Source organism: Babylonia areolata, chromosome 9, assembly GCF_041734735.1.
Source record: "Babylonia areolata isolate BAREFJ2019XMU chromosome 9, ASM4173473v1, whole genome shotgun sequence".
Classification (NCBI taxonomy): domain Eukaryota; kingdom Metazoa; phylum Mollusca; class Gastropoda; order Neogastropoda; family Buccinidae; genus Babylonia; species Babylonia areolata.
The window spans coordinates 18,926,815-18,953,991 of record NC_134884.1 but is presented as its reverse complement, the minus strand read 5'-3'; the positions used below and the strand labels follow the sequence as shown (position 1 = coordinate 18,953,991).

Genomic DNA, 27,177 nt, shown 5'->3' with positions numbered 1-27,177 from the left:
GTGGCTTGCGTCAGGTGAGTTTTGTGTGCTGCGTGTCGATCGGCTGTCTCGCATCAGCCCCGCATTGCGATGGAGGGGAGGGGGGGGGTGACAAGAAGGGGCGGCGGTGGTGGTGTCGAATTTAATTTACATGTCAACACGCCCTCATCCTCTCTCTCTCATGTGTGTGTGTGTGTGTGTTCGTGTGTTTCTCTGAGACACCAACCTAGACACGGGACTTGGCTGACAAGTCACTGGCTGCCTGCTATTTTAATTATTTCTGAAGCCATTGTTTGGAAATAGAGTCTGTACTCTGTACAGCCGGGGCGAGTTGACTGTGTCCCCTCCCGGCTATTGTCTCAGCAGTTTGCATGATTATTTGGTTCAGTCCCACACCTTTGGACTTCTGGCCACTGGTACTGACACGTCGTGCCCTGGAGGTGTGGGGGTAGGGTGTGTGTGAAGCTGCTGTAATCGGCTGGGAGCCAGTGGAGCTGTGGGAGAGAGAGAAAGAGAGTGGGGGAGGATGAGGGAGGGTTGAGTCGGGCAGGCGGCCCCTCTGTATGTGTGTGTGTAGTGTGGGAATAACGTCAGTCTGGGGCCTGCCAGGCTGTGGTTGTCGCGGTGGTGATCACTCGCCATGGGGATGGGCGTTACCTGTTGCCTCGGGCGTTGTTTTGGCCTAGATGGGACTGGGTCGGTCTCAGAGTTAATGGTTTTTGTCGGGTGGCTGTGTATTCTCTTTCTATTTCGTGTGTGTGTGTGTGACACACAAAGAGAGGGATGTGCACGCACAGTCATTACGCCTGAACTTTGCCCCCACGCTCACACTCATGTTTGTCCCACTCTGGTATCCTGTCTGGTCCATCAACAGTCTTGTCTGGTTTTCTGATGTTTACAGATATCGTGCTGTTCGTAGTTCAAACAACCATCACACTGAACCACAGTCATAATTTTAAACTAAACATTATCGGTTCTTCACCACTTGTATCCTCTCCTGTCACTTTATCTGAGTATTTCTCTCGGCCAGTCGCTGTATGTTGTGTTTATGTCTCTCTCTGTGTGTCTAGCGTTCTTTCTATTCCGTCCCGTTCCCTCCCCCCCGCACTCCACCCCACGCACATGTACACACGACCTCACGCATCGCACAAGGCAAAAACCAGACCACAGGTGAGCCAAGCGACCAAGTGAAGCAAGGGAGACAACCAGCGCTTGACTGTTTACTGCTGAACCACGTGCACCTCTCTTGTTCCCCCACCATGTCTCTTCCCACGCCCACAAAAAAATACCCGCAGTTCTTTTTATTTTCGCCTTTTTAGTTCTCCACCTGCCCCATGCTGTCTGTGCTTTTGCAAGCCATCTGTCCCCCTATCTCTCTGTGTCCTCTCCATGTCTCTCTCAATTAAACTGTACACGCGCGCCCATCGTACACTCACGCGATCTCACTTCTCATGTAAAACTTGTATGTGCCCAATAATAAGATGGCACTATTCTGAAAACAGTTCTAAGTCAAATGGAATGGCAGAGATTAGATGGGATTTGGTGAGAAAGTCCCGAGTTTAATTTGAATATTTTTGTTGCTGTGGTGAGAGAAGTAGGGTTGGGGAGAGAGAGGGAGGGTTGAAGAGAGACAGGGTGGCAGAAAGAGAAACAGATTGGAAGAAGTGTCTCACACACACACACACACACACACACACACACACACACACACAGATGCGGCGATGCTGTAGAGAACACAGCGACCGTCAGTGTCGGTGTGTGAGGCTGGTCTAGCGCCAGCGCCATTCAAACCAGACATGACAGTCTGGTGGGTCAGTGGATAGGTGGGTGGGTGTCTGTGTGTGTGTGTGTGCAGGGCAATGCGTGCGTGCCTGCCACCAGACTCCGCCGACCAATCCACGGAGTCCGCTGGTGTTGACGATCATTTCTGTCGACACTGTCACCCTGTTGTGACAGGATTCACGGCTTGTGTTTTAATGTTTCTGGGGAGTTAAAAAAAAAAACAAAGGTAGAAAAAAGAGAGTAGTTGCAGCACTGTTTCTGCGTCGCAGTACTGTATGTGTATTAATTTTGTGAAACCGTGAGTGTGAGAAGAGTTGTGATTCGTATACTTATATATCGCTTTCATTTGCCGTTCGTTCAATGGACTGCATGATGGTGAGTTGGGTTTTTTTTTTCAAAGGATGGAAGTTTTTCGGTTGTGTGTGTGAGTGTGTGTGAGCGGCAGGAGAGTGTTAGGAAGGCAGTGGCGTGAAGCGGTGAATGCTGTAGTGGCCCGTACAAAACGAACAACAACAGCAACAACAACAAAAAAAAAACGAACAACAAGAAAAAAAGCGGTAAAAACATCAAATCAACAACAAACAATTTCTATCACTCGGGATTTTCAATTTTTGTTTACCTCAAGAGGAAGACTACTTCCACGAAGATAAGAATAATTCCTCTCTCTCTCTCTCTCTCTCTCTCTCTCTCTCTCTCTCTCTCGTACTCTGTTTTATCTCCCTCTCCAGTCTCTGGTTGACATAAGCTACGTGATCAGTCATTAATGTACTGGGAAAGATTTCTCTTCTCCCCTTCCCAGACTTTGACATCCTGTACTGTTATAAATCCCGGAAAACAGTTGTTGACTATGTCTTGAAACATCAGTATGTTTGTTTTGATGTTTCAGATGACAAAGGAAGTCATCGTTAAAGGATAATTGGTTATCTAGACTCAGTATTTGAGTGTTAGACAAAGTATATAGTAATATACCGTCTGGCGAGCTGAAGTGAAAACCGGTCCACAAAGAGTTGTGTTCCAGTTTCGTTGCTGTCTAGCAGCTGGGGCTGTATCCGTCTTGAGGGGGAAAAACCGTGGACATTGCCATTTTATGTTACATTCCACACTTCCAAAGGAAAAGGTGGTCAGTCAAAGATGCGCTCGAAGTATAAAGAGCGTGTAAACGCACGCTCGCGCGCGGGCGCATACGTCTTACATTTCAAACACACAGTTGAGATTTTAAGTTATTTACTTCTGTATTTGGTCATAAAAAACTGATGTATTCATGTCTGTATACGTATTACGAAAGTGATACTCGAAATGCCCATGATGTTTGAAAGCTGTTACAAAAAACAACAAAACTCCATGACAAACATGACAGCCTCATCGTGATTTATTCCTCTGCGCAAGCTGTCTTCCCTCTTCCTCCCCCCAAAAACACCCCCCCCCCCCACACACACACACACACGCACACACACACCTCCCTGCCCAATCAACATGCATTCTCCATCGCTACCACCGCCTTCCCCAGTCCACGTTGCCTCTTACAGTTCTCGCATCCTTTTTAACTTCAAATCCCCTATCCCTCTTCTCCGCCAAATCCTCCACAACGACCCCCTCCGCACACACTCATGTCCCTTGCCTCCCCCCACACCCCTTGCACACACAAACGTATTAACCGACGGCTTCTGTCATCACGAACTTCCCCCTCTGCGACCTCCCCCCTCCCCTGCTCTCTCCTTCCCCATCTCCCCATGGCCTGTCCCCCGGATCTCTAAAAGTCCCATAACGTTCGCCCTGTGACGTTCTGTCTCTCGGAATGGAGTGACCGTGATGGAAAGGGGGAGGGGGAGATAGGAGGAAAGGAAACGGTTGGGCGTGGGGGGGGCAATACAGGATTTCGGGAGGGATAGGAGACGGGACTGGCTGGCTTGGCTGGAAGGTAGGGTGATTGCCTGTGGCGAAACATTGACGTCAGAAGAAGGAATTTATCTTCGTCAGGAAATCGCAGGAGTTTCATGGCCGCAGGGGATGGATGGAAATCGCAGGAGTATCACCACACTTTTGAAACCCCCATTACCTTCACCCCTCTGGAGTTCATCTTATGTTCTCGGAGGGATAAAACAAAAAAAAATCAACAATGATCATGAATATCGTTTGCTTTGAATTAAATATTATTCATTTTCCCGACCCGATTGTTTGTTGTTGTTTTTCTTTGAGGATCAAAATATTTTAGGGAGACAGATGGAATGGTACAGGAAATGAGTTAGTAGTGACGTCATTTAGTGAAGACGGACATGGCGGGTCTGCCTCCTCAAAGCCACAGGATGTTTCATCTTGACATTTATACCCCAATGCTGTCACCCTAAGCCCCCCTTCCCCCAATTATCCCCACCCCCACCCATTCCATTTTTTTTTAAGGAGAGAGGGGGTGAGAAAGCAGGTGTGCAGAAAAACAAACTTCACTTAACACGGATGATTTTCTGAATGGGTTGGATCACTGGCTTTAAGTTTTGGTAGAGAGGACAATCCTTTCAGGCACCTGCCCCACCTTTCCTTCCCTTCCATTTCCAACCTTTCCCTCGTTAATGGCACCAGCCCATTTGGGCAAGACAAAAATTGAGCACTGCCGCATGGAAGAATTATTTTGTTGTGACCATTTATTTTCACTTAGTATTTTGAGTAACCGAAACGGGCACGTACAGTTGATTTATAAATGAATTCCATACTGCTTGTTTGACTATTGATGCCAACAGTTCACCGTATGGTGGATGTCGCTGGGAGAAAGGTGGGAGGGAGAAGGAAGTTGCGATTCAGCAATAGCGGGACAAGACGACCAGTATGACTCTCCAGGGGGTGTGTGTGTGTGTGTGCGCGCGCGCGCGCGCGCGTGTGTGTGTGTGTGTGGAAGGCCCAGTGGCAGTGTCACGCTGGCACGATCAGTCATGCGTGACGCCGCTTGGGTGAGCCGCCTGGATCCTATCGCCAGCTCATGCGGATCCAACCAACACCAACCCCCTCCTCCCACTCCCCCCCCTCCCCCGTGTTCACCCCCTGCTCCCCTCCATTTTTTCCCCCTTGTTCTTCTTTTATTCGTGTGTGGCTGCAGTTCATGTTTTAACGTCTGTCTCACTTTGTGTTGTCTCTTTTACTTTCTCTCTCTCTTTTTTTCTTTTCCGTTCTGGATTCCACCGATCTCTCTCTGTGTCTCTGTCTGTCTCTTTCTCCCACGCGCGCTCGCACACACACACACACACACACACACACACACACACACACACACACTCCTCCAAAGTCCTATTTCTGTTTTTGTTGAGAAAGTATTCTGATGCACTTTGATTGAACGAGGATAGCGCTGAATGTGACTCGTCAAATACGCTTTGGAAATAGTACAGGCGGGGCCTTAAAATTGAAAGAAAAGGAATTATGGGCCTCTCCCTCTTTCTCTCTCTGAGACATGCCCTCTCAAACCTGCACACACACACACACACACACACACACACACACACACACACACACACACACACATTCTCTGTCTGTGAGACATCACCTCACAAACCTTGTACACCCTCAGTAGACTCACGGCCATAGACGTAAGTCCGTGCCTTAGGCTCCATCTCCCTGTCATACCTCCACCTACCATCCTCACCCCCCAGCCCCCCAGAATCCAATCCATTTCTGTGCCCCTTCCTGCCCTCTACCCACCATCTTCATCCCTACCAACCACTTTCTACAGTCTCCTGTCCCGACTCTGCCCCTATTCCCCAATCCCAAGTCCTTCGCCCCGCACCCCCCCCCCCCCCTCCCCTCCTCTCTTCTCCTCCCCAAACGACTTGGCTGCTGTGTGAAGAGGACGTCACGGAGACTGCGCTCCAGGCACTGTCGCGTCTCTGGGTTCAACATCAAACACGCCGTCAACCCACCGACCCCGCGAGACAGAGAGGGAGAGAAGAGGTGACTCTGCCTCCCCCCTGTGCACCCCCCACCCCTGTCCCCCTCTCTCCCAGAGAGCGAAGTAGAAGACACATCACCTGACTGACGACTGTGGGAAGGGAGAAAAAGTTCAGCAGTTGGGGAAGAAAGGGGGGGGGGGGGAACCGGGGATCGCGGTGGGAGAGATGTGTATGTGAGGGAGGGGGGAAGGTACGGTGAGGGGTTGGGGGGAAGCCAGGTATGTGTCGACGTGTATCGGTGACGAATGACGCCCACTGAGAGAGACTTGAGAGGGTAAGGCAAGAGAGAGAGAGAGCCACCAGCCCCCCTCTCTTTGCTCCCCACCCTCCGGTAGCATGAATGCCGGAGGCGCAGTCTGTATGTTGATGACACACACAGACACACTCGCCACACAAAATGGGGCCCGATCCACTAAGGTCGGTTCTGCTGGCTGGGGAAAAGGGTGGAAGGAAAAAGAGAACTTGGGCCAGGAAGGGGAAGGGGTGGTAGGGAGAGGAGGATTGTGGGAGTGGGTGGTGGGAAACAGGGATGAGTGAGGGGTAGTGAAAACAGAGAGGTCTGGGAACTTGAAGATCTCTCTGACTTGCGACTGGGCTTTTGGGGGGAGGGGGAGGCGGTGGAGGGAGGCAGGAAGGGTGAGGGGGAGAGAATTTTCTACATTGTTAAAACTTTAAAGATGAAACAAGAGTCCATTTTTCCAATCTTTCTATGTCCTTTTTTTTCTCCAAATCCACGGTATTGTAGTTGCACTCGCCTGTCTGACAGTTTGTTTGAAAGAATATTAATTCTTTTGGTTCCCCCCCCCCCCTTTTTTTTATTTTTATTTTTTTTAAACTTCTTTTGATTGTATATATTTGTATGTTGCAACATCATTCTGCTCCACTTCATAAACCAGGTAATTATATGTTACACATAAACAGTAAAATGGAAAGTGTGAAATATGTTTTCTCGCACAAGTTGAATTGATTATTGAACGTATCTACCCAGGATATAGCCAAAAAGAAACATAATTCTATACAGACCATCACTGTTACGTCTGTAGCACGGTTGAGTATTATGTCTCTGGGTTCCCAAACAGTGCCGTGAGTATTATGTCTCTGTGTCTCCAGGTTCCCAAACAGCGCCGTTCGGAGCCGGCCTGGCCATGTCCGTCGCCACGGGGATGGCGCCACCCAAACCTGTTAACAAGCCGACATTGAAAGACGGCAAGGCGAACCCTCTCAACCCTGCAGGAAACTCTGCCGAATCAAACACAACAAAATCTACCCCAAGAGAAAAAGTTTGCAAACTTGCGGATGCCAACAGTAGAGAGGAATCGCCTGTTGAAGCCCGCAAAACCCGGAGCAGGTCGGAGACTCGTGGTCGGCGCGTGCTGACGTGCAAAACCTGCAAATTTACGTGCTGTGATCCGCAGGAATTCACGCAGCACCAGCACACGGCACACGCGGAGGGGGCCGAATCAGAGAACCCTTCCAAAACCCCTCTTTCTACACGCACACGATCCAGCTCGCGACTTAACAAGCGCGCGGGCAGTACCCTCGCCACTGAAGTTAGATACTCCCCTAGGAACCAAGAGTCTGCCAAGAAGGCACAGATTGCCGGTGAACACAAAGTGCAAGCCAGCTCAACGGCGGACAGTGCACCTAAACCGAAAAGACAGAGGACCTCCTCAACAACTCCCATCAACCAGCAAAGCCTGAAGATCAAGTTGTCTTTTTCACTGACCAACCCCACACAGACTTCCCCAGCACCAGTGGATGAAGAGAACTCGGACGGTCACCAGACAATTGCTGACGAGGTGAGCCCAGACTCCACAGAGCGAGGGGAAGAACAGGACAGCCCCAAAGCAACGAGGACCCCAGAAGACGACCCCAAAGGTCCTGAAGAACCCGAGGTCACCCCCTCACGGATCATCCACGACACCATGATCAGCACCAGCGTGCCGGCGGCGGGTCTGACCCACCACGACCTGAACGTGTCGGCCACCACCAGTGAGGACGAGGACATGAGCGAGGAGGGCGGACGTCTGATCATCGACGACTCGGCGGCGGGAGGCAGCGGCGGCGGCTCTGGCGTTGTCCCCACCCGCTGCGGCAATATCCAGAACCGCACCTACATGTGCGACGACTGCGAGTTCACCACCACGTCGGCGCAGCAGAGCCTGCTGCACAAGAAGGAAGCGCATGGCTATGACTTCACCATCTACGCCTGTAACCTGTGTGACTACGCCACCAAGTACAAGCAGAAGCTGCCGCGCCACCACAAGCTGCACTTCTCTGGATCCGACACACCCGCGGAGGGACAGGTAATCCTGATAACTACGTTTATGCTAAAGGGAAAATATGTATGTTAGAATTATTATTATATTCAGCTAATCATCCTCGGCTTATAGAATTGAGAGAGCAGATGTCCGCCAAAGCATCTTCATGAAATGAAGATTTCTATCAATAACAAGAGCTCGAAAGTTGTCAGCATGAACGCCCTCAGTACCAAGTGATAAAGAATGCCACTACTAGCAACGGCTGTAAGAATTCTAGTCCTCAGTGTACAGTAACAATCATCTACAAAGAGGTGCAGGGAAGATAAGGGGGTTTATTCCAGTCGTTTAATGTTAAAATTTTCAGTCTTTTGGATATATACAGAACAAGAGAAATAAAATGGCACGTGCAGTGATTTATTTGATGTGAGTCTGATCACACTTTTCGCCGGTTTTACCTGATGCCTTCTTGCCTTCACTTGCAGATTCCTGAAAATATGCTCTCCGGTCTGGAGACCAGCCCCTCCTCCCTCCCCGCCTCCTCCTCCCTCACTCCTGGCACCACCACACCCCCACTTTCAGGCCTACCCTCCGTCTCAGCCACGGCTGCCAACACCACCCCCACGCCCACCTCCCCACAATCTAGCAAACGCACAGCCTCAGAGGCTGGGTTCACTGCCACCTCCACCCCCTCCGTTCTACCCGCGGAGGTCATTTTGGAGGATGGAGAGGACGAGGAGGGGGAGGAGGACGAGCTGATAGAGAGCGACACGCCCACCCCTCCCCCAGAGGACGTGGAGGGAGAGGGGCCAGTGGCCGTGGCTGCTGCCGCCATGATGCCTCCCTTGAAGAAGAAAAGGAAGGACGTGTCTCCGGACAAGTATTTTGAGGTTAGTTCAGTGTGTGTGCGTGCGTTTGTGAGGGTGATGGTGGCTTTTGCTTTTTTCGTGGATGTTAAAGGATTTTTTCCCCTTTGACTCATTTCTTCTCTTATCTAGCTAGTTCGTTGTTGGTTTGTTTACGTTCCCCTTTTCCAACCAATTCTACAATTGTAATCCTTTACAGGTGGCAGAAGAGGTCGCTAACACAAAGTACGGGTGCGCAAAATGCGGAAATGTGTACAAGTGGAAGAAGAGTTTGAATAAACATTGGAAGGAGAAGCACGGCAATGACCCAGGGGACAGTCAGTACACGCCTCCGGGAATGCAGATCCTGCTGCAACAGCAGAACCACATCCAGACGGAGCACCGTCGCTGTTGTCACAAGACCCTGTTGGAGGCCATCACTGTGAAGAGCAGTGACGCCAGCTCCCGCTCCCAGAGCCCGCACACCTTCCTCAACGGCCACTACAGCGGGACCGGGCAGGACGACGACGTGGACGGCGAGGAGCCGCTGAGTTTCGTGGCCTCCAGCATCCCCGTGGGGCCCTTCGTGCTGGGCACCAGCAGCCAGCCAGTCTTCCCGTCCACTTCGGGGCAGCGGCAGAGCCTCATCAACAGCCTCAACGCCCCCATCTCCTCCGCCAGCATCCTCAACCTCACCACCACCACCCACAACACCCTGGACGAGACGGACAGCGGGGACCACAGCGCCAAACCCCTTGATTTTTCTGTCCCCAAGAACCAGTCCAAGACCCCTCCTTCCCCTTCTTCCCAGGCCTCCTCCACCCACCCTCTTCCGTCCACATCCACGAGCGCCCCCCTCATGCAGCATAACCCGACGGAAGAGGACAAGGAAGTAAGCGCCCTCAACGAGCTGGTGGCTTCATCGCGGAACGGCCTGGGCGGTGGGGGCAAGGACATCCTCAAGTGCCCCAAGTGCGGCGAGGTGCTCAAGACCCAGACGGCCTACAGCAACCACATGGCCGTGCACCTGCAGTCGGCCAACAAGCGGGTCGCCAAGTGCGGGGTGTGCGGCACCCACTTCCCCAACAACGAGGCGCTGAACCAGCACTTCATGGAGCGGCACCTCGACCACATCACTTCCCACAAGGTCGGTTCCCCCTCCTCCTCGGCCTCTAGCTGCTGGTGGTTGTGTGTGTGTGTGTGTGTTCTGGTTCCATGGTGGTGTGTGTCCGTTCGCGATTTTGTCCAATGTTACGATTGAGTTTGGCTGCAATCTGTTTGTCCTCGGTTCTGTTCTTTGATTCGTGTTTAGTTTTCGCATTGTGTTTTTTCGTTACTGAGTTGTTTCGTTTTGTTGAATGTCGTGATTTGGGTCTTGGTTTTCGTTCGTTCTTTTCACTTCTTGATTATATTTTCCACTTTCTTTCTGCATTATATTCTGGATTTTTAATTTGTTTTATCTCGTGTTTTCCTTATTCTTTTCATTTTGGATACTTGTGTTTATAGGTGCGTGAGAAAGATCAAGAGAGATAATTTTCAGGCTGTTAACGAGCTGGGTTGCCGAACATACCTAGTAACTTGATTGGATGTGCAGTACAAAATGATCTACACACAATCGCTGATCAACGAAAAAAAGGAAAGGGTCCAGAAACATTTTACTCGGGATACAAGCATTCACGCACGTGTGCTCTATTTCTGTCTGTCTGTCTCTCTCTCAACACACACACACACAACACATACATGTGTGTAAAAAACAGCGTACACTTTGCTTACGTAAAAGAACCCACGGCAACAAAAGGGTTGTCCTTGGCAAAATTCAGTAGAAAAATCAACTTCGATAGGAAAAACAAAATTGTACGTAGGGGGGGGGGGGGGGGGTTGGCTCTCAGTGTAGCGACGTGCTCTCCTTCGGGAGAACAGCCCGGATTTCACACAGAGAAATCTGTTGTGTCAAAAAAGAAAGAGAAATACAAATACAAAAAGGAGTGAGAGAATAGAGAACGACTGAGTAAGTCACATTTGCAGGGAAAAAAATCAATAATAAACCTATTGCACAGGTATTCCTCTGTATTCAGCCTCAAGATCCGATCTTTGTTCTCAGGAAGCGATCCAGAAAATCCCTCACGGACTGCAGCAGACTTACCACCTGCTGAAGATGCCACTGCAGAACATCTCCAAGCTGAACACCCAAGAGACGGACGACCCCCTCAAGTGCAATATGTGTGAGTTCACTGCCAAGTGGCCTGCCGAACTGCAAAAGCATGCAGTTTCTCATTCTGACGAGCGCCCCTTCGTCTGCATGGTTTGTGGGTCCACCTACAAGTGGAAGTGGGACCTGGTCAAGCACTTCGAGAAGGCCCATTCTAATCTGCCAAACCCATACAAACGCCGCGAAGCCGGGGCCCCCAACACCGTGTCGTCAGGTGGGAACGATTCCCATGGCGGCCCAGGGGCCTCTGGCAGCCATGAGTACGAGATGGAAGAAGGGGAGATCTCACTGACCAAGGTTAGGGAGCACACGGGCAATGGTCTGGACTCTTCGAACTCTTTCCTCTTTGACCAGACCTCCTCCCAAGACGATATCAGCGTGGAGAACATCCTGCGCACCTCTGAGCAAGCCAGTCTTATGATGAGTCGTCAGCCCAACTTTCTGGACAGCCCTGAAAACACACTAGCATCTTCTTCAGCCACCCCCCACTTAGATCAAGAAAAGATGGCCAGCTTTAACATGTCTGTCTTGCAGGGAATCACGTTGCCCACCTCCACCAGCGGCCTGCCTGTCATCGGCAGTGACTACCCCGTGGAAGAGGACGGGTCGGGAACTCGCCATGCCAAACCTGGTCCCACCAAACAGGGCCGAAGCCGCCCCAAAGAAATGGACGTGCCATATACGACCTTGATCACCCGCCAGAAAACAACAGGCAAAGCCAGGAGTCCCTACAAGGGCTACAAAACTGTTGAAGGTAGCGAATCGTCTGACTTAAAGTATCAGTGTGTACTGTGCGACTACAAGGCGCGTTGGCCTTCAGAGATCATGCAACATATGAAGAACCATTCTTCAGAAAAACCCTACGGCTGTCCGAACTGCACCTATCGGAGCAAATGGAAATGGGACGTGGTGAAGCACTTGAAGCGCTGTGGGAACGGAGGAACTATCAAGGACGTGATTGATTACACACAGAAGGCCCCAGTGAATCAGGGCCCGCCAAACGCGACGGTGACTCCCGAGGGCGGCGTGGTGCAGGCCGTGCAGGTCCAGCAGGTGGCCAGCCCCGGCCCCAGCACCATGGAGGACCCGGATCCCGCCATGCCCACCATGGGCAGTGAGAGCCAGGCCTCTGTACTGCAGGCCCCCTACCTGGCCTCCATGGCCGCCGTCACTTCCGCCGCCTCCACCAACAACCTGAAGGAGTACGTCAACCTCATGATGCAGCACACCAAGGCAGTGATGGAAGCCCAGAACGCTTCGTCTGGTAACGTGGCCCAGGACGGTCCCCAGCCAACTTCCTCCTCCCAGCCAGAGGCTCCGGGCAGTCAGCAGACAGTGACCTACAACAGCATCATCAATGAGGGTCAACACCACTGCCTGCACTGCACCTTTGTGGCCAGCAGTCTGGCCGAGCTGCGCCGTCACCAGGTCCTGCACTCTGACGAGAAGCCCTATACTTGTGACGAGTGCACCTATAGCACCAAATGGAAATGTGACATGAAGAAACACAAGGAAAAGTACCAACACAATGGGCCCATCCGATACATCCGGCCTAATGGGGACGGAAAGGACGGCGACAAACACAACAGTAAGAAATGCCCTCACTGCCCCTTTGAGACCCAGATCGCCGAGGCCCTGCAGAATCACGTCAAATCCGAGCACACAGCCAGCAAGAGGTCTCCCTCACACCCACCCAAATTTAAGTGTAAGGAATGCCCCTTCACCACCAATGAGCTTGGTGACTGGATCAACCATCGACGTCTCCACCAGGTACAGAAAGACCAGGAGGATTCCCGCCAGTCCCCCTCCATGACTGGCGCCAAGGAGCATGACGAAGCGCGCCTCAAACACCCCCGTAAGGCTGTAAAGCAGTACAGCTGTAACAAGTGTGACTTTGTATGCTTGAAGAGCACAGAGTTTCTGGACCATCTGAGACAGACCCATGGACTTCACAGCTGCCCCTTCTGCTCCCATCGATGTGACACCAAGGAAAACTTCCTCGAGCATCTTATTAGCCACGAGGAGTTCAACGCAAAGGAGTTTGAGCATTATTTTAGGGGCGACAGTGAGAACGAGGAGGATGTTAACAACAACACAGACAATCCTCCCGCTGTGGTAGCAGCGAAAAAGGGAAAAGTTGACACGGGATCGTCGGCCAACACCATAGATCTGACTACCGCCACTGTTTCGCCTCCTGTGGTCCACATCAATTCTTCTCAGGGCTCTGCCACCAGTCTGCCTTGCCAGTGGTGTGACGCTCGCTTTGCCAACGTCGTGCGACTCCACAACCACGTCTCCGACGCTCACCCCAAACAATTGCGAGAACAAGAAATCGCAGAAGGGCTCATCCCTTCGGACACGGACAAAACCCAGTTACTGGCCCAGATCAAGAAAGCGAAACACCCATCTAAAGCGGAGGTAAATCAAGCAGCAGCAGCAACACAGTTCAACCTGGAAAAGTGCAGTCCCTCGCAGGCCAAAGTGAACGGAAAGCTACCTTTCCTCCCTTCCAGTCTGGCAGTCAACATGGGTCTGAGTCTGCTCCAGGCCCCCACTCTTGTTGCCCAGTTAGGTCAGTTCCAAGGCAGCGCTGCTGTGTCTCAGCCCCTCTCCACTGCCGCCACCAGCGCGGAAACGGGATTGAACCTGAGCACCAAGAAACCCGAGGTGGAGCAAGCTCCGATGTTCCAGTGCACAAAATGCTTGTTCAGGACCGCTCAGCTCAACGACTACCACCACCACATCCTGTCTCACAGAGCGGCAGAGAACATGACACAGACCAGACCAATGCTGCCCTTTGTGGCCCCCACCACAGTCTACGACCCCAAGACCGAGGAGACGCGCTGCTGGTTCTGTGCTGAACTGCACAACACCTACGTGGAACTCTACCAGCACATGCAGGTGAAGCACCATAAGGACCTGGCGGCCAGACCAGAACAGTGCAGGGACCTGATGCTCAGGATCCTGAATGACGCCCAGCAGCGCACACAGCGAATGCCCAGGTAAGGATTGTCATGCGTCTGTGACAGTATCTGTGCAGAAAGGGGTTGAATTCGTACAAGTGAGCTGCAGTGGAAAGATGAGTTTCAAACGTCAAATTTGAGCTTTTGTAATGTCCAGAATTTTTTTCTAAAAACAGTGGGAGTGAGTGTTGTGAATCCGTGTGTGTATGCACGTGTGTGTACGTGCGTGAATGTGCGAAAGTAACACTGAATAATCAAATAGTACATTATTGATGACTTCAATCACACTTCTCAGAAAAAAATGATAATGTCTCTCGGATTGCATTAACTCAAAAGAGCGCCGTTGATTGGAGAGATAAACATGCTCACATGTTAATTTTTCCAGAGCTGTAGAGGACAGACTGCCAATGGACCAGACCCCCGCCCTCAGCCCCAGCCGGGGAGAGGCGTCCTTGGCGACCAGCAGCAACCTGCCCAACTGGCTGCACCAGAAGAAGCTGCCCGCTCACAAAGGCGTGCCCCTGCAGGTCCTGAGGATGAACGGCAGCAAAGGCGACACGTGGTACAAGTGTATAGTCTGTAATGTCATGGATCGTAACCCCGCTCAAATCAGCAAGCACACCTCCCAGGTCCACACCCTGCCAGACAAATACCAGTGCGGCCTTTGTGGGAGCAGTTACGATAAGGTGAGGCGTTTGTAGTGGATCTGATCAGGTTGGGCTGGGTGGTTGAGAGAGAGATAGAAGGGGGAGGGAGATAGAGAGAGGGGATGGGGGTTGGGGGGGGGGGCAGCGTTTTGACAATTGACTAAAAGTGAAGTGACATGATAGTAATGAAAATGATAGACACTGTATTCAGCTGACTGACAAGGTTTGTGGGTGTGTGTTCAGTTGACTGACAAAGTGTGTGTGTGTGTTGGGATTTCAGATCCAAACAGTTCTGCAGCACCACCATAAGAAGCACTCGGACCTGCAGCCTAACGTCATCGTGCTGCAGTACGAGGAGCTGGTGTTGCCAGTCCGGCAGACTGCCCGTGAGAATTCCACGCGCTTCACCCCCTCCCCCTTCTCCCCGACAGCCGTGGTGGAGGTGGCCAGCAGCCAGGTGAAGGGCAGGACGGGTGTGGCGGTGGTTAAGAAGGAGCCCCTGTCCTCCCCGCCCCAGGCCTCCTCCTCCCCCGCCGACCCCATCACGGACTGCCAGCCCCTGGACCTGTCCACGGAGATGGCTGAAGATCGGCAGTCAGACATGCAGCGGGACAAGGACCTCACCCAGCAAACGCCGGATGTTCCAGATAAAAAGGAGATCCCCTGCAAGGAGATGGATGTCCAGCAGAAAACGAATCAGCCCAGTGGAGAAATCACGTACACTGATGCAACCCATGAGTCTGGAAAGTCGCCTGGTGTGGAGACTACCAAAGCTGACGAGGCCCAGCTTGAATTCAGATGCAAACATTGCCCCTTCACCTCTCACTCGAACTACGAGTTCCGCACACACAGCAGCTGCCACGGTCTGAAGAGCCGCTACAAGTGTGACCTGTGCTCTTTCAGCCACAACCAGCTGACCACGGTGACCCGGCACCGTGCAGTGCACAGTCACCAGCCGGGCTACACTCCCGACTACGTCCCCAAGCTCAACGACCTATCCCCTGCCGACACGAACACTGCCAGCAACGCTTCTCCCGCTCCTGCTGTGGCGGAATTGTTGCGCTGTGCTGACTGCCCCTACAAGACCACCGTGCGTAAGTCGTATGACATCCACATGTCAATGCACGGCAAGAGGTCACAGTACATCTGTGACTTCTGCGACTGGTCCGCCGACCGCATGGTCATGCTGCTGCAGCACCGCAACATCCATTCCAAAGAGCCAGACTTTGACCCCTCCCCGGAGGACCACGTCTTCGCTAATCCCGAGTATGCCAAGGTGGTGGCTGGCGAGTTCGAAGCCAAACTCCTGGACTCAAAGTCTGCCGAGGAACAAGCCCAGTCCGCTGCCGCCGAGGGTCAGACCCCTCCCTTCAAGCTGTCCATCACCAAAAAATCGTACAGCTGCTCCCACTGCCCCTACGTCACCGGCAACCGCGCGGCCTATGACTTCCACCACAGTCAGCACGACGGCCCTGGTTGTTACGCCTGTGAACAGTGCTCGTACCGCACCCAGCACTGGAGCCACTTGTGCCAGCACAGCCGTCTGCACGATGAGCACCAGAAAGAAGTCCTTCAGCGTTCTGGAGGGTCCACTGAGGAGCTGGCCCCCGCCAAGAAAGCCCTGACCACAGAGGCAAGCAGCTCCACCCCGAAGGAGGACCCCAGCATAGTCTCAGCCACGGTGGATCAAGCTGAAGACCAGCAGCAGGCGGACCAGACCGATCCTCTAGCCAAAGGGATAAGCGCCGATGCTGAAGGAGGTGAGCTGTGAAACTCACTGTGGGGTTCTTGTTCTTTTGAGCGTTTGTTTTTAGTATCCACATTGAAGTCTGTGTAAGCCAAGGGAAGTAATTACAAAATCCTGTCGGTTTTCTGTTCAGTTATGCTTTGGGCGAGTCATATGTTTACAACGTTGCAGATTTCGTTCACAAATAAACTGTTTATCCAATTTATCCAAAAGAGTTTGAAAAACGAAAACAACGAAACAAAAGTAAAACCTGTTTATGGGGTCATGCCCTGAAACGGTTACATTAATGGAACTCCTCATAAGTAGGTTGCAATCATTGGCCAGTCTTTGAAGACAGTTGATTTTGCCTGAATGCAGAAGGAATTGAACCACTCTCAGCAGCAGCCTGCCGACTGCTGAAAAGTAGCACATTATTCGGTCAATGAAAACTTAATGCACATTACTGAGATTAAGACACATAATGCAGGGATTTGGTATTGACAGAATATGCATGTGATGATGGTAAGGACATACAATGGGAGGAGTTGGTCATGACAATTTCTGAGAGAGTAGTTACCATTAATTTTTTTTCTGGACTTGAGGCATAACCTTGTGTATATTATTATTATGATGTATATGAGTGTGGTACCTTGACTGTATGTTACCATTGATGCACAGAGAGTGTGGTGTGACCCTGACTGTTACCATTGATGTACATAGTCTTGTATGACCCTGACTGTATATTAAAATTGATATACTTGTTAGAGTGTTTTGTGACCCTGTTTGTTACCATCGGTGTACATAGTGTAACCATGACTGTTTGTTACCATTGATTCACAGTGTGGTGTGACCCTGACTAGATGTTAAAATTGATGTGCAGTGTTGTGTGACCCTGACTGTTTGTTACCATTGATATACATAGTGTTGTGTGACCCTGTTTGTTAACATTGATGTACATAGTGTTGTGTGACCCTGTTTGTTACTACTGATGTACATATTGTTGTATGACCCTGTTTGTTACTGTTGATGTACATAGAGTGTTGTGTGACCCAGTTTGTTACCATTGATGTACATAGTGTTGTTTGACGCTGACTGTTACCATTGATGTACATGGAGCGTTGTGTGACCCTGACTGTCTGTTACCATTGATATACAGTGTTGTATGACCCTGTTTGTTAACATTGACATACATAGAGTATTGTGTGACCCTGTTTGTTAACATTGGTGAACAAAGTGTTGTGTGACCTTGACTGTTTGTTACTATTGATATACATAGTGTTGTGTGACCCTGTTTGTTACCACTGATGTACATAGTGTTTTGTGACCCTGACTGTTACCGTTGATGTACATAGAGTGTTGTGTGACCCTGACTGTTTGTTACCATTGATGTACGTAGAGTGTTGTGTGACCCTGCTTGTTACCATTGATGTACAGGGAGTGTGATGCGATCCTGTTCCAGTGATGTAAATAGTGTGGTGTGACCCTGACTGTATGTTACCACTGATGTACAGTGTGGTGTGATCCTGTGCGACAGGAATTGTGGTGTACCCCTGACTCAGTGTCTAAGTTACCTTTGATGTACAGGACGTGTAACATGACCCTGACATTTTTATATTCCAGACGAGAGCGTGGAGATGGCGGAGTTTCCAGACAGGGAAGAGGCAGAGAAAAGCAGCAGCCAAGCCTCCGAGGCCTCAGGTGGCAGCAGCAGTAACAAGAACAGCCAGGACAACAAGGCGGAAACCACCGGCACAGCGATGTCCGCGGACGGAGAGCTTCAGTGCGAGCGCTGCCCCTTCCGCACCTCGTCCCGGTTGTTGCTGAACCAGCATGGCAAACACCACTCTGGCAGCGGCCCCGTGCTGTGCCCGTGCTGTGACTACACGTGCCCCACCAAGGAGACCCTTCTAGTCCACATCCGGTTGCACTTCCCCAGCACCGTCATGGACATGACCACCCTGCAGCACCTTCTCCGTAACATGGAGTCGGCCAGAGGCAAGGCGGACCCCAACAAAGGCTCTCAGCCCTCCGAGAAGGGAGAGAAGACCCCCGACAGTGCCCAGGATGGGGCGGCGGCAGAGAAGTCCGAGGGGGACAAGAAGCCGGGCCAACCCACCAACGCCACTGATACCAACACTACTACTGCTAACATCACCGCCACCACCAGGGTGTACGCCTGCAGCCACTGTGACGAGGAATTTGAGGACAAGGAAAAGATGAAGCTGCACGGACTTCATTGTGCCCTGGCAGGAAAATGACAAGCGTGTGTTTGGAACGTTAAGAAGCGAATAAATGACAGAACACGTATGGTCAGAACACAAGCAACAAAGCAAACGAGCAAATGAAGGATAAATAGACCAAACATAAGGACACACTTTAAATTCACAAATAGAAAATACTGAATGTGGGTACAGTTGTTTTTTTTGAAGTTGTGAATGATACATTGTCAAAACAGAGAAAGGATGTATGCGAAGACCTTTTTTTAAGTGCAAAGGAAATTTTTTGTAGAAGATGGGCATCAAACAAGCTTTTAAAAAGGAGCAAAAGAAAAATGAAAAGAAAGAACACACACGATTAGAAAGGATTTGACCCGAAAGTATGTGTGTTTTTGCAACTCATGCATGCATACATATGTGAAAAGGAAAACTGCATACATTTTCTTTCCTCCTTTTCCTTTGTTTTATTTTGCTTTTGCTTTGACCTGTTTGAGGTTACAGTGTTAACCTGAGGGTATTGACCTCAAAATCTGTGTGGTCCTGTTTGTCCTGTGGTGTGAAGTGAGTGTGGTTGACAGTCCGCTTGGTACTTAGGTCTTTCGTACCAGCGAACAACAGAATCCTTTGTGCTTCCATTCAAGTGTCTGTGGACACGCTGTGTAAACATATCACTAGCACTGTGAAATAGTTTATAAAAACATACAATGAACAATGTCGTATTTTGTACAAAAGTATATGTTGTAATGGGCACTTGTCAGTGGTCAAACTGTTGAAAAAATGTACATTGAATATATATATGGAAATACTGTTCTTCCATATGCCAAGAGTTGCCTTAATAATGACCGATTACCCCCCGCAGCCCCCATCCCCCTCCCCACACCCTGACAATGAAGCTGATCATTTTTAGCCAATTTGCTGATTCGGTAAGGTGGATACACTGATTCCATAATTTCTTTGCACTGCCTACGAACTGGATGCAATCTGTATTATTTTATTTTTCTGTCTTATTGAAGCAATACCATAATGGGTTTTCGTTGTCCATCATCATACATTTTGCATTTTTTTCAGAATGCATTCCACCTTGTGCTTGGTGAATGGATCATCAGCACACAGCACAGTACAGAAAAACTGAATCCCATTTTTACCATGAACATTCCTGTTCTATTTTGCCAGTGGTGGTGGTTGAGTATTTGTGTAAAATTTTATGCATTCCATGTCTTCCATACTTACGTGCTGGTCGCCAGGATTTTTCCAGTTGAGGACTTACAAACTGGGTGCCTTTCTGTCTTCATTGTTGCTAAATAAAATTTTGAATGGTGCATTAAATCGTGGAAATGAAGACTGAATGAATGCATTGTTGAATGTTTAAGGGATCTCCCCCTATTGTGTTTGTCACTGTGAGAGGAGAGAAAGATCGAGAGAGGCATTTCTCGTATGTGTTTTTTGCTGATTAAATGAAATGGTTTCTTGTATTGAGTTTAAACCTTTCTACATTGAAAGCTTTACTAGAATAAGATAAGACCACCTAAAGAATAACTTTTTAGAAAGGTTAAAAAGGGGAATACCAAACATAAGCCTGATGACAGCAATTCATAATCCCAATGTCGTTCGTAACATGGCGTAAATAAACCAGGAGAAGCTCTCTGAAAGTAGGAGATTCTGCAAGAAGGTGGATCGGGTCTGACTTTGACTGGGCTATATACTTTAACCCCTACTGCCATTCACTGCAATGTAATTTTGAAGAACGACAAACAGCAAAGAGGGATGGCTGTGTGAACTGAGGAATGATCTCTGAAAAGTCCAGCTGGACTTTGTTGTGTTTTTCCATGAAATTCGTGTGTTATGACATCACATCACAAACATTCCATTTGCAATTTTTCTTAATAGACCCGCGTGTAGTACTACTTGCATCATTTTACAGAAGTGAATGCTCAACCGTGTGATCCCAGTGCCGTTGCGTGTGAACAAAGAGTGATGCATGACTTCAGGGACAGTTGGCAATTCCAAAACCATTCCATCATTTTCATGTCACACGCTCATCACACCTCCGGTGAGGTCAGCATCATGGGTATGTGTTGTGCTTCTAAAATTTCATCTTGTGTTTTGAAAAAAATAAACGAAAACAAAAACGTTCATCGCGCATATTCCACGTGACGTCTTACGAAAACTGTCAGTATGCATGCCCCAGAAGTGACGTCATGAATAGTCAGGACTGATGCGATGATTACACTTATTCATTGATTTCAGATACTGTGCACTTATAAAGCCCAGTGAATTAATAATGCATCAGAAATAACACTGAATGAAGTGCTCTGTTAAGCTTTGCTGTAGCTTCAGTAACTCATTCCCGTCTTGTGTACGAAAACCTGTGTGTGAAGTCAAAGCCATTTCCAGCAGAATGGTACATGGTCGGAGTCAGTCAAAAAACAAAACTTGTGTGCTGCATGGATCTGGCGACAGACGGTGACTAGCAGCTGCAGTATGTGATGTGTGTCCAGGTGATTTTTGGTGACGATTTTTGTTTGAACTATGCTAAGTTCACTGGATTGACCCAAAATTAACTGTCCCCGAACAATCCGGAAATTCCAACACAGGTCTTACACATAAAATGACCAAACGTCTTTGACTTTGAGGCAGTGGAATCATATAATCACCACAAAAATTTCAGGAGTTGAACCCAGGTGCAAATCATACAGTCGTCGTCAGTCCATCATATTCCCTGTCGTCGAACAGGAAACGTACTCAAATGAGGTTTGAGGGGTGGGGTGGAGGGTAGAAATATATTTCTTTTAATTATGCAAATAAAATGTTTAAAAAAGTAGTTTTCCAGAACAGTTAGTATCAACAAAAGAGAGAGAGAAATCGTTTTTGTACTATGGTACAATGATGGAAGTTTCCTATTTATGGATGTGTGCGTGTGTCTTGTTTAGTGTTGTAGATGGTCGGCAGGGGTGTCACGAGAAATCTGAATGACTAAGTGGGTATAAAATATTTTGTGTTGAAGGAACCTACTTCTTTTAGGCAAACGACTGTTCAAACCCCTTTTTTTTTTACAGTCTTAAGTACATTTTTCACCTTAATTGTGTTCAAAATGAGCTGACTCAACTTCGCTACTTCTAACGACTTTTTTTTTCTTTTTGGTAATTGTTACAAATAACCCACGCACGCAAGCCCAAACACAAACTTGAAAGTATACACATAGATTTTTTCCCCCTTTATCTAGTCTCTGATGTTAACTCGGTGCCTTTGAGGTGCATTTCATACGTTGTGTACACTGGACTCAGTTTTTGAAATAAAGCAGTGCACAAGTGCCATGTTTGCCCGTTTACACTCCGAATGCAAATTTCCCCTTGTGGCCGCCCCAGCCATTCTCTTCCCTCGGCTGTATTTCATTCTGGGGACTTGAATGTTTGACATGGTGTTAGGAATATGTCTTGGCGATGTATCTTTTTTTCAACAGTAACACCCGCCCCCCCACCCCCCTTTTTTTTCTCTCTCTCTCTCTTTTCTTTCATGTTAAAGCCTTGTCTCGTGTCCGATGTTGAAAAATAGAAAAGAAAAAAAAAGCAATCAATAAAGTCTTCCTTCGTTTGTAGTTGAGTTGTCGGCATCAAGTGCCTGTGGATACATTGTAGAAGTTAATTTATTTGTTGTGTCTTCAAAAGTGCCTTCAATCTGTCGCTGAGTGTAAGCACTGCTGGTACATACGTCACATTCCAATCACTGTACAGATATTTACATGTGTTTTCTTCTTATTATTGTACAGAGATATATTTTATCCTGTATATATTTTCTTTCCCCCTGTTTGTGTGGGTCGAGGGAAGATGCATTTGGTGTTGTATTGTTAAACATGAAATGAGTGGGGAGGGAAGCGTGTTTGCAAAGTATTGGTAATATTACATGTAAAAGCTTACATTTATGTATGAAACGTCGATGAGGGTTTCTGAAGTTGGACAAGCTATAACAAACATCTGACATTGGCGTCGAGAGAGTTTTTTCTCCCACACTTTCATTATTCCTTTTGGGTTATTGACCGATTTTGTTTTATTTTTTGTCTGTAGTTATTATCGGTTATGTTAGTACTTATTTATGTTTTTGTTTATAGTACTTATTTCTCACTCTGATGTAACCTGCCCGTTTTCGAACTCACGGCTCGAGACTTAGACATGTGCTGTGTTACGCCGAGTGAACAGCAGAATCAGACGATCAGTCTAGAACTGTTCCCACTGGCATTTCTCCCGCTCCCCCCCCCACGCACCCCCGCCCCCACCTCCCCAATCTGTCCGCCTTCCTCTCCCTCAGCCTTTAAGAGCCAACAGGAACTATACTAACTGCCATTCCCAGTGCAATTGTTAATTTGTTTTTACACGTAGAAAACCTCATAATTTGTGGATAGGTCCTTAGATCTGCCCCACCTCCCCCACCCCTTATGCTGTGAAAAAGAGCCTCCCCCCTCCCCCTACTCCCTTAACCTTCTCCCCTGTCGATCCCACCCTGTCCATGGTCCATTATGCTTGCATCTTACATCAAAATGTTCATATCATGTCTCTAGGTAGTTTGTTACGTGTTGGTGACTTATGCTTGGGGAATAAAACTGGTAACTTTTTTTATGTGGTCGCTATTCATGTGCAATGTAACCAGGTCGTCACATGGGTCTACTGAGCACTAGTCGTTTTGTGCAATTGTGTTGGCTTTTTGTTTTTTTTGTTTTTGTAATTTAATGTTCATAGTCTTTTTTTTCTCTTCGTAAGACAACAGACACGTTTGCATTTTTTCAAGGAAAAATAGACATTATCTGTATTGGCTGATAGGTTCATTCTTTTGGTTTTGTTTTCTGTCTTTGGTTTCAAGCTGGACGCTGTTTAGTAAACACGTTTTGTTGGAAAGGATTTCCTTTTAGTTTTACTTCTTCCTACTCCATCGCTTCTATTAGATAAAGAGGACTAAAATGTGAAGATATGGAATGGGTCGGAGTTTTTGCTTCAAATACTATAGTACAATCTGTGCTTGTAGTTAATGAGATAATCAGTCACTCATTCCACGCTTTCTGAAGGGGGTGCTTAAACAAAGCAATATTGTTTTGGGACCTCTACGTAAAGTTCATAAAAAAACAAGACAAAACAAGAAAAATACACTCGCCACTTGCTCCTGTTTTTAAGGGAGGGGCAGAAGTTTCCGCTGGAGGTATTTTGAATAAATGATTTGAAGAGTGCGTAAGCTTAGATCGACGGCTTTTTATTATTTTTATTTTTTTTATATTGTAACAGCGAGAAGTTGAGATGCAAGAGGTCGGGAGGTTCTGAAATTCACGAAACATATATTTGGACTCTGGGTTTAAGCCTTTCCCTCCCATGTTACATGTATAACGACAGTGAAGTAGATTTGGTCCTGGCTTTGGTTGTATTCATTATACAGTTCGGTTGGAAGTTTCATATTCGTCCTAGTGGGGACCCTTTTCGAAAAAGAAACTGAAACTGTAAACGCGATGCAGGGGGAAAATGTGGGTTCGTACGGGTGATCTTGTGTACGATGAGAACCCATGGGGAACGAGAGTGCATAATTGAGGCATGACATAATAAGTTACACATGTACAACTGAGCAGAGGTTTGGGGGTATTTTTTATGCTTAACTAGCAGTGTCTGGAGTTTATCGTGAAGCAATGGAATACATTGTCAAACATGTGCTTGTCTCTGTAAATGTGTTTATCTCGTCTTTCTCCGGGGTTGCTTGGCAGATGTGGTGTAGCGTATACGGATTTGTCCGAACGCCGTGACGCCTCCTTGAGCTACTGAAACTGAAACTCTTCTGCCATCTCCCCACCCCTCTTTTTTTTTTCTTTTTTTTTTTTGAATACTTGAATAATGAATCTGAAAGATGGTTTAACTTGAATGTCCCCGCCCTTTTTTATGAAAGAAGAGAACGTAAACCTAGCTACGCAGTCAACGAACTGGTAGACCGTTTTAAAAGATCAATTAAAATTTTATCAGTGGGCGATATTTCACCCCGAGTTAACTGTTTCCTTATTCCTCAACCCTGTCAGATTGTAGATTTGTAATGGAATGTTTTTTGGGGTTTTTTTTTGTTTGTTTTTTTTCGTTGTTTTTTGTTTTGTTTTGGTTTTTGGTGGTTGTTTTTTTTGGTTTTTGTGTCAGCTCTCATCTTTTTTTTTTTTTTTTTTTTTTGGGGTGGGGGGGGGGGGGGTGGGGTCCAGGTTTTCAGTCTTCTTTGCACATTCATTTGAATTTGCAGATGTTTTTCTTCCATTTTTATTTCATGAAAAAAATCCTTCGCTTAGGCACCAACTTATTTTGGGTCTTTACTATGTTCTCCCCTGTCTAGCTTGAAGCGTTATCCACTGCTTTTGCTTCTTTCTGGTGTGGAAGCAGATGTCTGTTGTATGAAAAATATCCATGAGTGCTGTGTACAGATCGATGGTGGGCTCTTATGTTTTGTGTTCATACAAATGACTTTTTTTTTCTTCGGTTGGTTATCAACGAATCAATAAATTGGATAAAAACAACAACTTTGAAACTTATATGTGTTTTTTAAGAGATGAGGTAGCGATGCGCATGTGTCACTTGTATGTGTGTGTGTGGGGGGGGGGGGGGGGTGCGCGCGCGCGCGTGTGTGTATGTGTGTGTGTGTGTGCAGACTGGTGCAATGTGTACACAGTTTCCCTTCACACACACACACACACACACACACATCTCTCTCTCTCTCTCTCTCTCTCTCTCTCTCTCTATATATATATATATATATATATATATATATATATAAACCATGCAAGTACGATAAATTTACGTTGGCTCTGCGGATTGATGACGAAAAGAAATCCCGTGCACATTGTTATCTGTACACACTATGCCGCAGGAGGTTTACACACAACGAAATTCACACGCACATACGCGCGCGTACAGCATACATAAAGCAGCGAGGAGACGCTGAGGATAATCCGGGCTTTTAAATTAAAACATCTGTGTCGCGCTAGTTTACACTCGAGTCCAGTGAAGGGGGATAATTATATACGTTTGTGACGGCAGAGGTCTGGAATAAGCCGGGTGACACGTTATCGCAGAGAACCCTGCCCCCCTCACCCCCACTACACACACACACACACAAAGACACCGAAGGGGGTGGGGGTAGGTTGTTTTTATTTTTTTCCCCAATGTTAGGTTCTTTGGTCACGTGTATAAGACTGAATGCTTGAAAGGGGTTTAAACTTTGGATCGACCCTTTTTGTCTTTCATGATCATATCTAAAGTGCGTGGGATACATGTATCAGAGTCAGTCGGGTCCGACAACGACCACCAGAACAGCAGAGGCGGCATCTGCTGCCCGACGATCTGCGCCAGAATTTGATTGTAGTGGTAACAATACACGAATAAGGAAAGTACAATGTACTTACGCTACACACAACGTGCAGAGGTAAACGAGCTGGTGGGCTGATCGCGCTGGCTTTCAGCCACATGTTCAGAGGGTCCGGCGTCTTGGTCGATCCTTTCTGTTCTTTTACATGATGCCCGTTCCTTTAATCGTCCACACAATGCTGCAGATCCAGCTGCTGGAGTGGTTTCCCGTGTTGTTTGGGCCCATGTCGGTGGACATGAAACAGGAATAAAATCGTTGAAAATGCTTCAATCACGAAGCGCGACAAGTGACACTTCAAGTGACAAGCAACAGTTTCAGGGTGTCTGTTATAACTAATTAATTAATTAATCAGTCAATCAATTAATGTATTTCTTTCTTTATTCATTTCTTAGTGTATTTATTTATACAGTAATCTAATGTTATATCCATTCTGCACTTTTTCCCCCTCAAGGTCTGACTAAGCGCGTTGCGTTACGTTGCTGGTCAGGCATCTGCTTAGTAGATGTGGTGTCGCGTATATGGATTTGTCTGATTGCAGTGACGCCTCTTTGAGTAACTGAACTGAACTGAATTAAGCGTGAAGACTGATTCATATACTTAAGACCGCATCCAGCGTGAAAAAAATGTACACACACACGTACGCACACACACATACACGCACACACACACACACAGAGGTTTGTTTTTTTTGTTTTTTTGTTTTTTGTTGTTGTTTTTTTCCGTTCAACCTGACACACATGCAGACTTGAGTTTTAACGACGCATGACAAAGCTCTTAGGGTTGAGCAGTTTGTACTGGGGTCTTGACGTCCACTGGCAGAGGTCTTGGGAGACACACCGAAAAGAATCATGCGCTCTATCACGAGCTAACCGTGCAACACGTTGCGAGAGTTACAGGTTTGAGAACTCTCACAAGCTCAGAAAGCAGAGGCCAGTTTGAAAGGAACGGTGATAACACTAAACAAGAACTGCAGCTTGAATTGTTATGGTGCGAAAAGCACATTCAGGGTGCTATCCCAAAAATGGAAACGGATCCCAAGATGGAATTCTCAACAAAAAGAAGAAGAAGAAAAAAGTGAACTCTTCATTTTGTGAATATTGAGTGGAAAATTCAAAGTGAATGTGTTGCGTAGTCTTCAGTATGAACAAGGGCCTGGGTGTGCATTTCTGAAACGTGATGCAACTTATATGTTGTAATTATTCAGCAAAAAGTCACTCCCGGCGTCTGTTTTACCACACACTTGTTTCTTCACTGC

The 27,177-nt window shown here is 47.9% G+C and overlaps 1 protein-coding gene across 2 annotated transcripts in view; it reads left to right on the top strand.

Annotated features, from left to right (window-relative positions):
* Positions 1–24,694, top strand: part of LOC143286107 (uncharacterized) — a 25,535-nt gene extending 841 nt beyond the window's left edge. Inside the window, exons 1-8 of one of the 2 annotated variants that reach the window (XM_076593697.1) lie at positions 1,922–2,136; positions 6,801–7,996; positions 8,434–8,838; positions 9,014–9,940; positions 10,895–14,004; positions 14,351–14,651; positions 14,893–16,372; positions 17,959–24,694. In XM_076593697.1, the coding sequence (XP_076449812.1) occupies positions 6,836–7,996; positions 8,434–8,838; positions 9,014–9,940; positions 10,895–14,004; positions 14,351–14,651; positions 14,893–16,372; positions 17,959–18,596 (8,022 nt within the window). In that variant the 5' untranslated portion in view covers positions 1,922–2,136; positions 6,801–6,835 and the 3' untranslated portion in view covers positions 18,597–24,694. Of the gene's footprint in view, positions 1–1,921; positions 2,137–6,800; positions 7,997–8,433; positions 8,839–9,013; positions 9,941–10,894; positions 14,005–14,350; positions 14,652–14,892; positions 16,373–17,958 lie in introns of those variants that run through there. The other variant, XM_076593696.1, reaches the window with a different exon arrangement.
* The last annotated feature ends 2,483 nt before the right edge of the window (positions 24,695–27,177 follow it).